This window comes from Rana temporaria, chromosome 11, assembly GCF_905171775.1.
Source record: "Rana temporaria chromosome 11, aRanTem1.1, whole genome shotgun sequence".
In the NCBI taxonomy this organism is placed as follows: Eukaryota; Metazoa; Chordata; class Amphibia; order Anura; family Ranidae; genus Rana; species Rana temporaria.
Window position 1 is genome coordinate 117,850,341 of NC_053499.1, and position 14,270 is coordinate 117,864,610.

The window sequence follows — 14,270 nt, forward strand, 5'->3', positions numbered from 1 at the left end:
CTGGGTCCTGGATTTTTGCCTGTGCTCATGAGACCTGGGAGAAAAAAAAAAAAGGATCGAATTACCTTCAGGAGGTATAACAAGTAGCAAGATGAAGACTTATTCAAACTAGAAATCTGTAATAAGTCTTCAAACTCTTCTGTGATGGCAAGTGATGAAGTACTTTCTTTCTCACAAAATATTTTCTGATTTGTTCAATACAAGGTTAAAAACATATTTTTTTAAAATGTACTTAAAATCAGAACTGGTTTATTACAGACACATGTGGTATGACCTTTTTTATTCACATCTGCAATGAATGCTACCTATACATAAAATCACCAACTCATTTGAATAAGATGATATAACAATGTAAATTTAGTGTGTTTGAGTCTAAAAAAAAAACAACATATAAAATGTAAAAAGTTAAATATGAAAGAAAATGATTAAAAACAAAATCATTAATAAACTTGGGTTTACAATTTCCTATTTTATTGTCATGAATACTTAAGTTTTAACTATTACGGTAAATCATTTTTTTATGGCAGAAATGAAACTCCTCACCACACATATATACATTATATACAGTTAACTTTTACACAAAAGGAAAAATTAACATACCTTTAGCTCCCTGTCAGAATGTTCATAACATTCAGTCAGTTGTAGCTTTGCCAAACTGCAAGAGAGGACAATAATTTTCTGTGTATGTTGATGACAGCTGCACTTAAGTGGACACATTTTATCCATGTCACCTTTTCACAGCCTCTTCCATGAAAAAATAAGCACCAATCAGTCTTCAAAAAGAACAATTTTATCTAAATTTTAAGTGTTAAATATAAGTTTTTTTTTAGTTTTTTTTTTTTTTTTTATATATTTATATAAACAAGCAATAAATACACCCATGTCCAAACTTGTATTCTGCATATGGCTAGGCCCTGTACATAAATGTGCTACTAAAATAAGCAAATATAATTTTCTGCTATTTTGTTTTAATCAATTAGAAATTCAGGGCTCATTTACACCAGATGCACGTGTTTCAATGTGGATTTGGATGCATTTTACATGCTTCAAAGAAGGATCCCATTTGAAAGTCAAAAAATGCAGATCAACGAACCAAGAATGTAGCATGCAGGCCTCTTTTGCCTAACACACCATAATGCAATGTGTCAGTGTGAAAGAACCCTTCTGAAATTAATGGATTTACTCACGTTCATGCATTGTCCCTGTTCTTAAGAATGTAACAAAATGCACCTAGTGTAAACAAGCCCAAATGAAGAATTTGGTTTAAAAAAAAAAAAAAAAAGGCCATAAACAGAATTCTTAGAATAGAGGTACAGTAAAAACAGACTGATTGTAGAATTTTTAAAAGGACAAGAAAGTAAGCAAATAAATTTGAAAGGTGTAGTCATTGCTGGTGATAACAACCTACAGAAAAAGTGTAATGTTACTACTGTGATTCTTGTTAAAATATTAATGACAAAGCTCCTAGGGGTTTAAACAAATATGACTGAGTAGCCACACTACTACATTTTATTGTCCTGTGTGGAAAGTTTAATATGTACATTGTCCTCCCATATACAACACAACCCAAATGACTTTTTTTTTGTTTTGTTTTTTAACTCAAAAAATTGCACATAAGAAGACTGTTAAAAAGTACAGTAAAAATTAAAAATTTAAGTTGGTATGCTGTACACTTTCTACAATTACATTTCAGAGTGAACTAATAAGTGCAGTCTCTAAAATTTACAGTTTTTGAAGTAAAGGAATAATTAAATGGAATAAGTTTATTTTATAGGTAAATGAGTAAAAATGACTGTTGAGATCAACCTAAAAAAATATTAATATTTCACGCATTCAGACGCAAAGACTGATCTTCTCTCCGCCTAGACGATATATCAATGTCTATTGAATCCTTTCCAACAATCAATCTCAAACGTTTTGCTGGTGGTAGAGGAATAAAGTCATCCTCAAAATCGTCGTCATATTCATCTTCTTCCTCTGATGATGATGAAGAATCCTCCATACTTTCTTCCTCATAATGATCATAATTGTTAACTTCCATTCTGGTTCCCAGCAGAGACAATGCATCCTTACAATATACACCATTTTCATGAAGTTCCTCTGGAAAGGACACTCTTGATTCCTCATCTCTCTTTAGCTGAATCTTTAGTTTTGTAGAACTACTACCTGATCCTGAGTTAAAACCATTGTTAAGTTTTGCTACATACAAATTGTTCTTGTCCTTTTCATGATCTTTACTCAGTTTAATGCTAATTTTGGATGAGCCCATGCCATCATCATTCTCCTTTTCGGCTTTGCTGCTGTTGCTGTCATGGCGTCTACGCAGAGTTAGTTTTGGAATTCCAGTGCTATTTTCAAGAATTAACTGTGCGTCATATCTTGTGATTCGTCTGCTTTTTTTACTTTTCACAGTTCTGATTATTTTTTCTGTCCTTTTTTCTGAACGGACTACAGGGTAATCTTCTGAAGATGTCCTCAGATCGTTATAATCAGCATGCCCATCAGAAATAGCATTTACAGCATCTGACTCACAATGTGAACTTACCATGTTTGGCAAAGTATTATCCTCGCCAGGCAATTCAAAATCACAATTTGACACAGCCATGTGAGCAGCCTGTTTCAAGTGTTTGCTCTGTTTAGACTTCCTTCTAGACTTATACAGACCATTTTTCTTAAGTCTACGCTCCTGTCTGTCTGAGGTGTCATGATCAAGTTCATTGTTATTGAATGACTGTTCTTGAAAATCAGTTCTGTGCACTGGTGAAACACTTTCACCGTTGCTTCTATGAACATCCAAAGAATTTGGTGGAAGCTTAGCATCAGGTGTTTCCACAGAGTTCCTTGTCCTCATAGAGCTACGAGTTATATATGAACAAGATGATTCACCAAGAGCACCCTTTGAAGAATTCCGTTTATATTCTCTTGCTGCATGTCTTGTTAAACAACCAGTGGTTTCTTTCAATTTTGCTGATCCCCCGCTCTCTTTATCCCTTTTAACGGACATGTTTTTATACAAAACTACTTTAGGTTCTTTAAGCATTACGTTCCCTACTTCAAGCTTTTTTGATGTATTCCTCTGCTCTGGTCGTTTGCAGTGATTTCTCATCTTAATTTTAGAATGGAAAGGCATTACAGGCTTTCTTAGTCTCTTTGGTACCCTGGAATTGTTTATATGAGAGAGTTTTGATGAGGTAGAAGAGGATGAAACTGGAATTTGTGACACAGACTGTTTTGTCAACGTTCTACTTTTTCCATTCTTCCTCGCACCAACTGAAGATTTTCTGTTTCTGCCTGCAAAGCATGAGAGATAAAAAAAAAATATATATTAATAAAATTTGGATGTGACATTGAAACAAAAATGATTTGTGTAATTTTAAAGTGAAAATTGAGTCCTGCTAGATTACTTCAGGCTGGATCCTTTTGCAGTTATAGCGATGTAAAACATGAACAATAAGTGCCTATACTGTTTAAAATCCCATTATTCGCTGTCTCACCCTGCTCTGTACACATTCAGTTGCTCTCCGTTTTTGGCATTTACTGCTGCTCAGGAGCTCTGGGCTTCAGCAAAAAAGCAGGCTTTGGCAAGAAGAAACAGGAGCAATGCTGGAGGCAGTTTACAGTATAAAATAATTAATATGGAATGCATGTTCCTTACGAAACAGTTGTTATGGGTAAAGTTCCGCTTTAAAGGAAATCTGTAATGAGGGACAAGCAGGCTGCCATTGCTGTGTTCTACAGTGAGGGAAAAAAGCATTTGACCCCCTGCTGATTTTGTACATTTGCCCACTGACAAAAAATTATCAGTCTATAAAATTTTAATGGTAGGTTTATTTTAACAGTGAGAGACAGAACAAACAAAAATATCTAGAAAAACGCTTTTCAAAAAAGTTATAAATGGATTTGCATTTTAACGAGTAAAATAAGTATTCGACCCCTTTGTAAAACACGACTTAGTACTTGGTGGCAAAACCCTTGTTGGCGATCACAAAGGTCAGATGTTTCTTGTAGCTGGCCACCAGGTTTTCACACATCTCAGGAGGGATTTTGTCCCACTCCTCTTTGCAGATCCTCTCCAGGTCATTAAGGTTTCGAGGCCGATGTTTGGCAACTCGAACCTTCAGCCCCCCTCTACATATTTTCTATGGGATTAAGGTCTGGAGACTGGCTAGGCCACTCAAGGACTTTAATGTGCTTCTTCTTGAGCCACCACTTCGTTTCCTTGGGTCCTCGTCATGCTGGAATACACATCCAGGACCCATTTTCGATACCCTGGCTAAGGGAAGGAGGTTCTCATGCAAGATTTTACGGTACATGGCCCCATTCATCGTCCTTTTTTTTTGCGGTGAAGTTGTCCTGTCACCTTAGCAGAAAAACACCACAAAAGCATGTTTCCATGTTTGAAGGTGGGGGTGGTGTTCTTGGGGTCATAGGCAGCATTCCTCCTCCAAACACGACGAGTTGAGTTTAGGCCAAAGAGCTAGATTTTGGCCTCATCTGTCCACAACACTTTCACCCAGTTCTCCTCAGAATCATTCAGATGTTCATTAGCAAATTTCAGACGAGCCTGTACATGTGCATTCTTGAGCAGGGTGACCTTGCGGGTGCTACAGGTGTGTTACCAATTGTTTTCTTGATGACTATGGTCCCAGCTGCCTTAAGATCATTGACAAGATTCTCCAGTGTAGTTCTGGGGTTATTCCTCACCGTTCTCATGATCATTAAAACTCCATGAGGTGAGATCTTGCATAAAGCCCCAGACCAAGGGAGATTGACAGTTATTTTGTGTTTCTTCCATTTGCGAATAATAGCACCAACTGTGGTCACCCTCTCACCAAGCTGGTCTTGAAGCCCATTCCAGCATTGTGTAAGTCAACAATCTTGTCCCTGACATCCTTGGACAGCTCTGGATGATTGATTTCTTCTGTGGATAGGTTACTTCTATACAGGTAATAAGCCGAGATTAGGAGCACTCCCTTTAAGAGTTCTCCTAATCTCAGCTCGTTGCCTGTATAGAAGACATCTGGGAGCCAGAAATCTTGCCGATAGGGGATCAAATACATATTTCACTCATTAAAATGCAAATCAATTTATAACCTTTTTAAAATGTGTTTTTCTGGATTTTTGTTGTTATTCTGTCTCTCACTGTTAAAGTAAACCTACCAATAAAATTATAGGCCGATCAATTCTTTGTCAATGGGCAAACGTACAAAATCAGCAGGGGGTCAAAACTTTTTTCATCTCACTGTACATGTCAATAATCTGATTGTTATGCTGCCTCACTAGTTTTAGAACTTGTGAGTACCTGCTACAAGTATACAGATAAGGGTCATATGACTCTTCGCCGACTTTCCCGATACTCACACCTGGTCTGGGTGAGTGACTCAAAGTGTTGAAACTAGTGAGTCAGCATAAGAACCTGAAAACTAGCATTTTCAGTAGGCCAGAAGTGGCTGCTTCAAAATTTGCTGTAAAAGTTACTGTAAAAAACGAAACTCCAAGCAGACCGCTTTTGGTCATATCTGTTGGGGAAAAGGGTTACCTCTGCTGATGTTTATGCCATGTCCAGATCCCTTCTGTCTAGTGTAAAAATTAAAACTTTTATAGATGCCAAATGCTATAGTCTTGCTATACTTCCAACCAACTGCAGCACTTATATAGGGAAGCAGTGGTGTAATTTATCTGCCATTCTTCCTTTGTCTATTCACAGAACTCCTGTGAACCATGCACAAAATGCAAAGAATATAAAGGCACTCTGAAGAAGGCGGATAAACTGCAATACCGATTCCCTGCATGAGAGCCAAAGCCAGTCAAATATGTACTCTGCCCCCAAGAAATGTTGTTATCAACCCTGGCCAGATTTCTCCCCCTGAACTACAGATCATCTTTCTCCTTATGTTATGAAGAGAAGGAGGTGCTGTAGTGCAGCTCAAAATTCTGGAAGATCAACAGGTATTTATATGTACTTGCAGCATTTTTAGAGACACAGGATATTGACAAATAAAATGATTACACACACACGCGATATTTGTTTGTTCTCCCACCCCCCAAAAAAATAAATGCCATCCAATTCTTACATGAGTTAGATTTTTCCTGAGAGGTATCTGCATCTGTGTTGGAGCTGACAGACTGACTGTCTGAGTTTTTGCTGCTGTCACCAAGCTTTTTGAGTCTGTTCAAACGTTTGTCTGTTTCCCGTAATCCATACTTGCTGTTGATCACAGGACTTGGTTCATTAAGACCGACGCGCGATTTAAAAGCACCAGTTGCACGCCTAAAGAGTAAAAAATATTAAAAACTCTTCAATTGTATATGCATCAGAAAAAAAAAAAAAAAATTTTTTGTTTACCAACATAAATCAAACACCAACTCAAACATATAATGCTAGTTACTTTAGCATTTTATATAGCCGTTGTAGCAGAGGCCATTTTCTTACAACTACATTCTCATAGTAATGTTTGCATATCTGACAGCAGATGAAAGTCAAATATTTACTGCAAGTGCATCTTCCCTGCGTTTTGAATTTAAATGGTTGATTCACCTACAGCGAATGTCACATATACTGCTTTATAAAATATTCCATGTTTTTTTTTTTTTTTTTTTATCTTATTCACTACCTTTTATGAATCTTAAAGTAAATTTAAACTCTCTCCTACACCCAGTGAAGTGAACAGCCTCAGATCTCCCTACATAAGTTTTACATGTATATCTGTAGTCATTCCCCTGCTTTAATCTTTAGAAAGTGCTGATCGTGGTCAAACATTTCTTCCTGTATCAGCAGTGGGTGTGGAGTCTGGGCATACACTGTGTGTAAGCTGATTAGAGGAAAGGCACACCTCACCCCTCCACATAGGCAGAGGAATTAATAAATATGCAGAGCTGTACTGTGAATAGACCAGCTCTCTGCTAATCTCCCTCTAATCACCCTCACCAACACACATTTCCATCTGCTTTAATCTCCTCTGTTGGAGAGCTTGTCAGAAGTTATCATGCTGATAACAGGAAGGGAGCAGCAGAACAACACGGGACTTAGGGCTTTGGAGAGAGATAAGTAAACACTACAGATATAAGTGCCCAGGTCAGATTTCATGAATGGGGTTTACCTCCACTTTAATATGTCTTTTCAAAGCTAAAGTTTACCAAAAACAAAACGTTACAAGAAATAGGATCTTTGTACTCACAATAAAATGGATTTTCTTGGAGTCCATTGAGAATCACAGCATGATGATGAAACAAGGGTTATACTGCTCTATACAGGAAAAATGGATGCTAGGCACACCCTTACCACCTTCCAACTACACAACTGAGATTCCTCAGTGGACTCCAAGAAAACGATTTTATGGCAAGTACACAAATCTGAATTGTTTACTTCCCATCTATCAAGGGACACAGTTTAAAAGTAGGAAACCTAGGAATGGCCAAAAGCAGTCCAACCTCAGGGTCAGGGATAGCTACTTGCACAACCTTGTACATAGGAGGTGGAAACAAGTCTAAGCGACTCAAATATGCACAATAATATAGTAGCAGGTGCTCTGGACTGAGGAGTCAATATTTAAAATATTTGGCTGTAGCAGGAAGCAGTTTGTTCACCAAATGGCTAGAGAGTGGTACAATAAGGAGTGCCTGCATAAGGATTTGAGGCAGCCTACATCCAAAGAAGATATGTGGCTAGTTCTCCAAGATGTTTGGAATGACCTACCTGCCACGTTCCTTCAAAAACTGCTTGCAAGTGTACCTAGAACTAAAGAACTTTGCTGTTCTGAAGGCAAAGGGTGGTCACACCAAATATTGATTTTATTTGTATTTCTCCTAATGTTCATTTACATTTTGTTAATGGATTAAAATAAACGATTAACACTTCTAAAACCCATTATTTTACAGCATTTTCCACACCTACCTAAAACTTTTGTAAAGTACTGCAAATAAAATCCTTAGTCTCAAAACTATGCTTTATGCAAGATCAAGTGTGGCTTCCTACAGGACAAAGCTGGTAAATCAGAAACCCCTTTGGCTGAAGTGATAGCTCAGGAAAAAGGACAGATAGAGCAGACACCTGACGACTCCTCACTTCAAAGCCAGCGAATGTGAAGCAGGAAAAAAAAAAAAAAGAAGATTGATTCTCCAGATAACAGATATGGCCATATCATACAAAAAATGAGGAGGTGTACTACATTCTTCAAGGCCAATCCAGAGATATGAGAAGGACTTGAATGCCAGTGGCCTAAATCCTTCAAAGCACATAAGGCAATAAAATTCAGTGGTGGAAAATGCATAGATCAGGGTATACCGATTCCACTGCATCACCAGCACATTGTTGCATCCGCTGTCAGGTCCTACAATTCTGTCCAGGTTCCTGAGGTACCAAGATGCTACTAAGGGGATTGCTGGAAGTCAACATCCAGCAATCCCCAACATAGACATACATCCTGGACATCTTCTGATAAAAAGACCCATTCTCTAGAATTTAAAGGGGTTGTAAAGGTTTGCTTTTTATTTTCTAAATATGTTCCTTTAAGCTAGTGCATTGTTGGGTTCACTTACCTTTTCCTTCGATTTCCCTTCTAAATGTTTTGTCTGAATTTCTCACTTCCCGTTTCTCCTCAGTAAACTTCACACCGTCATCCAAGCAGTGTTTAGTCAGCCAGAACAGCTTACTGAGGAGGAACAGGAAGTGAGAAATTCAGACAAAGAAAACAACATTTAGAAGGGAAATCGAAGAAAAAAAGGTAAGTGAACCAACAATGCACTAGCTTAAAAGGAACCTATTTAGAAAATAAAAGACAAACCTTTGCAACCCCTTTAATTGTTGTCTACTGAGAAATAATTCCTGTCAGCTTTTTACTCTAGAAAATGCACCACAGAGATTGCTGGAACATGAAACTTGGCTCAAGACAATATAGACTTTCCCTTAGTAGACCTCCTTGTACCTCCCACTGATGACCGATGTAGGCCACAGCTGTGGTACTGCGTTATTTATTTGAACCAGACAACCACTCAGAAGGGGGTTCCAGTAAAAGAAAAGAAAAGGAGCGGATCATAACTCCAGGAAGTTTAATGGAAGCATCCAGACACAGACTAGATTTGTTCTCACAAGGAAGGCCTTGGCTTGATGGGTATACAAGCGAAAGCCCAAGAACTCCAAGTGACAAAGGAATCAGAGAGGACTTCTCAACATTCAGGATTATATCTGTAACTTGTGGGTCTGGAAACAAAAAACTTAGAGAAACGCCAAATCTATGCTTAAGAATTTTGACCAGTCAGCAAAATCTGAGAGGAGAGTGTAGAAGCAAGCATGGATTAAATAGCAGGAGCCACCAAGGTGTAAATGGATACAAAACCTGCTTCTAGTTTTTTTGTCAGAAGAGTACTCAAACTTCTCTCATTAGGTATAATCAAAGCTTTGTAAAGGCAAGATACAGGTAGTGGACAGAAAAATAGGATTTTTGTACTCACCGTAAAATCCTTTTCTCTGAAGTTCATTGACGGACACAGCACTTTAAAATCTTGACCTTAGGGTTATATCGCCACCTTCAGGAGAGGACTAGGCAGAACATGTAAAAACAGCAAAACTGCACAGTACCGCCTAGGGGGCGGTCCTACTGGCTATAACCCCTCACACTGCATCCAGCAGCTCAGTTCGTTAAAAAGCAGTACAAACAGAAAAGGAGGGGTGGGTGCTGTGTCAGTCAATGAAATTCAGAGAAAAAGGATTTCATGGAGGAGTACAAAAATCCTATTTTCTCCATCGTTCATTGAAGGACACAAAACTTTAAATTTTGACCATAGGGACGTCCCCAAGCAGTGTAAAAAAAACGAGGGGTGGGAACAAGCAAAAAACTCCACCCAAACAACCAGAGCTCCTCAGCGGAGGAGTTGCAACCTCAAACAGCCGCTTGCAAAACCTTGCGGCCAAAGGAAGCATCCGCAGATGCACCCACATCAACCTTGTAAAATTTAGTGAAAGTGTGAACGGACGACCAGGTCGCCACCTTACACACCTGAGAAACGGACACTTGATGTCGGAAAGACCAGGAGGCACCAATTGCCATGGTCGAATGTGCCGTCACAGGAAAGGGAGGCGCCCGCCCCTTTAAAGCATAAGCCTGAATCACGATCTGTCTAACCCACAGAAATGGTGGCCGACGAGACCGCCAGGCCCTTCTTTGGACCAGTTACCAACACAAACAGTGAATCCGACCTCTGAAACGGAGCCGTAGCCGACAGATACACCTGCAGACCCCAGACCACGTCCAAGGAATGCAAAGCAACCTCTTTAGGATGCAATGGCTGAGGACACAAGGATGGAAGCACAATGTTCTTTTAGATAAAAATCCGAAACAACCTTAGGAAGAAACGAAGGCTGCAGGCACTGCCTTATCCTTGTGGAGGATCAGGTAGGGAGACTTGAAAGACAAGGCCGCCAACTCAGAAACCCTCCTGGCAGATGTAATAGCCACCAGAAAGGCTACTTTCTGAGAGAGTGACAATAGGGGGGGATCTCCCTAATGTTTTCAAACAGTGGTTTCTGAAGTACTGAGATCACCAGATTCAAATCCCGCAGAGGTGGTCGAACCGGAGGGGCCACATGTTGAACCCCCTGCACAAACGTACTCACCAATGAATGAGCCGCCAAGGGACGTTGAAAAGAGACAGCCAAGGTTGACATCTGCCCCTTAATTGTGCTTAAGGCAAGTTTCTGAGCCACTCCCCACTGCAAAAACAGCAGAACCCTGGAAATCGAATATGTACGCGAACGCCACCCCATCTCCTCACACAGAGATGTAGGCCTTCCATGTGCGATGATAGATCTTCCGAGAAGATGACTTCCACATCCTCATCATAGTGGAGATTACTGAATCTGACAGACCTCGGTCCCTTAGCACCTGACTTTCAACAGCCACGCCGTTAAAGCCAGCGACTGTAAAGCAGGAAGAAGCATAGGGCCTTGCGAGAGAAGGTCCTCTCGTATCGCCATTATTCGTACTATGTCAATGTACCAGGGGCGCCAAGGCCAATCTGGGGAAATCAGAATCTCCGGAATCCCCTCGGTCTCTACTCTGCGAAGCAGACAAGGGAGAAGTTAATCGGGGGAAAGGCATAAAATCCACCCAGGGATCTTTGGACCTGGCCACAAACCTCAGTACCTTCCGATTGAGTAAAGAAGCCAGGAGATCCACATCCGGCGTGCCCCATCTCAGGCAAAGGAGTTGAAAAACCTCCGGATGTAGGGACCATTCCCCTTGGTCCAGCATCTGACGACTTAGGTAATCTGCCTGCCAGTTTTCTACGCCCGGAACGTACACAGCCAATAGAGCCGGCACATGTCGCTCTGCCCACTTTAGGATGCGAGCAACCTCCAATGCTGCCGCCGAGCTCCTCGTTTCTCCTTGATGGTTGACATACGCCACCACCGTGGATCCTGACTGAGCGTCCCTGCAGCCTTTGCAACCATGTGGAGAGGCACCGCCTGATCGCATAAAGTTCCCGCACATTGATCGGCAGACAGGATTCTTCCCGCTTCCAGTGACCCTGTGCCGACTGTACGCCCCAAATTCCCCCCCAACCAGTCAGGCTGGCGTCTGTCGTGACTACCGTCCAATGAAAAAGGAAGGAACGACTTCCCGGACTGAAGGGCCGGAGACCTCTACCACCAGATCAGGGAATCCCCAACTAGCTGGCTCACCCGAATTTGACAATCCAGAGACAACAGTGATTTGACCCATTTGGACAGGATCTCCTTTTGCAAGACTTAAATGTTAAGTTGAGCATTCGGTACCGCCTCGAATGTGGCTACCATGAGACCCAGGACTCGCATGCAGAAGCTCAGTGACGACCACTTGCGGGACGCCAACAGCTTCACCACAGTCTGAAGAGTCTGCAGTTTGTCCCAAGGGAGAAAAACTCTCGCCTCGGAGGAGTCCAGAATCAAGACCAGGTATTCCATGCATTGAGTCAGTACCAACACCGACTTCTGTTGGTTCAGAACCCAACCGGACTCCCGAAGAGTCTGACTAGCGATCGCTACATCCTCCTCTAATAAGCAGCAGGTCCTGCACTGCCCCAAACAAGGCTTCCCTACGAGCCGGAAGAAGATGAAGGTTAAAAAGGGGGGGGGGGGAAATGTTTGGTGGACAAGAAAGAAACGATCTTGTATCCTGATGAAACCACTTCGCAGACCCACTGGTCTGAAAGGAGGGAGGTCCACCAAGCTGCAAACTCCCGAAGGCGACCCCCCACCCGAGAGTAGGGTGGGGGCAAACCTTCATGCTGTCGTAGATTTGTTCACAGGCTTGCGAAACCAGGGACGCTTCTGTCCCTTAGCGGACACTTTGTCGGTCTGGGAAAGCTTACCTGCTGACCCGGGCGGACAAAAAAAACGCTTTCTGAGCGGAAAAGGAGGGCCCTGGCCTACGGCGTGGCTCCTTACCCTTTCTGGATTGAGGGAGCAACGTAGGAGACTGCCAGCTATATGCCTACACTCCCTGCAAATTGGGTTAAATTTGTTAATCAGTTTAACAAATCTACTTGCGGAGGTGTGTCTCCTAAATGCAAGCTAGGAAACTTCAACGAAGCCCACAGCCTGCTAGCTACTACCTACAGTGAGCTTTCAGGGGGCAGGAAAACTGCAGCAGTTCTGGTTCCAATATAATGAGGGGAAAAAAGTATTTGAGCCCCTGCTGATTTTGTACGTTTGCCCACTGACAAAGAAAAGATCAGTCTATCATTTTAATGGAAGGTTTATTTTAACAGTAAGAAACAGAACCAAAATATCCAGAAAAAAAAACGCATTTTTTTTCGAAAAAGTTATAAATTGATTTTCATTTTAATGAGTGAAATAAGTATTTGATCCCCCATCAATCAGCAAGATTTCTGTCTCCCAGGAGTCTTCTATACAGGCAATGAGCTGAGATTAGGAGCACTCTTAAAGGGAGTGTTCCTAATCTCAGCTTGATTCCTGTGTAAAAGACACCTGTCCACAGAAGCAATCAACAGATTACAATCTCTCCACCATGGCCAAGACCACAGGGCTGTCCAAAAATGTCTGGGACAAGATTGTAGACGTACACAAGGCTGGAATAAGCTACAAGACCACCACAAATCAGTTTAGTGCCAGTGCCATTTTTATAGTAATCAATGCATTTTTATAGCACTGATCGCTATAAAAATGCCAATGGTCCCAAAAATGTTTCAAAAGTGTCCGCCATAAGGTCGCAGTACCGGGAAAAAAAAAAAAAAAAAGCTGATCGCCGCCATTACTAAAAAAAATAAAATATTAATAAAAATGCCATAAAACTATCCCCTAGTTTGTAGACGCTATAACTTTTGCGCAAACCAAACGCTTATTGCGATTTTTTTTACGAAAAATATGTAGAATACGTATCGGCCTATATATTTTTGGGGATATTGATTACAGCAAAAAGTAAAAAATATTAATTTTTTTTCAAAATTGTCGCTCTATTTTTGTATATAGCGCAAAAAATAAAAACCGCAGGGGTGATCAAATACAACCAAAATAAAGCTCTATTTGTGGGGAAAAAAAATAGCCAATTTTGTTTGGGGGACACATCGCACAATTGTCAGTTAAAGCGACGCAGTGTTGAATCGCAAAAAGGGGCCTGGTCACTGACCAGCAATATGGTCCGGGGCTGAAGTGGTTAAGGGCCTGGTGTGGCCTAGCCAGTCGCCAGACCATAATCCCATAAAAAAAATATGTGGAGTGAGCTGAAGGTTCAAATTACCAAACGTCTGCCTCGAAACCTTATTGACTTGGAGAGGATCTGCAAAGAGGAGTTGGACAAAATTCCTTCCTGAGATGTGTGCAAACCTGGTGGCCAACTACAAGAATCGTCTGACCATTACGATTGCCAACAAGGGTTTTGCCACCAATTACTGTTTTGTGAAGTGGTCAAATACTTATTTCACTGATTAACCACTTGCTTACTGGGCACTTAAACCCCCCTCCTGTCCAGACCAATTTTCAGCGCTCTCATTCTTTGAAAGACAATTGTGCGGTCATACAACACTACCCAAATTATTATTTTTTCCCACAAATAGAGCTTTCTTTTGGTGGCATTTGATCACCTCTTCGGTTTTTATTTTTTATAAAAAAAAAAATTAAAAGACCAAGTAAAAAAAAAAAAAAAAAAAAAAAAAAAAAAATACAGAACCGTTTTATATTGTTATACAATTTTGAAAACAGGTCATTTTTCTCCTTCAATGAAGTACGCTGATGAAGCTGCACGGATGGGCACCAATAAGGCGGCACTGGTGGG

The 14,270-nt window shown here is 40.8% G+C and overlaps 1 protein-coding gene across 3 annotated transcripts in view; it reads right to left on the reverse strand.

Moving 5' to 3' along the window:
- Nucleotides 1-440: 440 nt before the first annotated feature.
- The window catches only part of KMT5B (lysine methyltransferase 5B), a 42,619-nt gene continuing 28,789 nt past the window's right edge, over nucleotides 441-14,270 (reverse strand). For all 3 annotated transcript variants that reach the window (XM_040328919.1, XM_040328918.1, XM_040328920.1), the window contains 2 exons: nucleotides 6,075-6,271; nucleotides 441-3,291 (listed from right to left, as the gene is read on the reverse strand). In XM_040328919.1, the coding sequence (XP_040184853.1) occupies nucleotides 1,826-3,291; nucleotides 6,075-6,271 (1,663 nt within the window). In that variant the 3' untranslated portion in view covers nucleotides 441-1,825. The remainder of the gene's footprint in view (nucleotides 3,292-6,074; nucleotides 6,272-14,270) is intronic.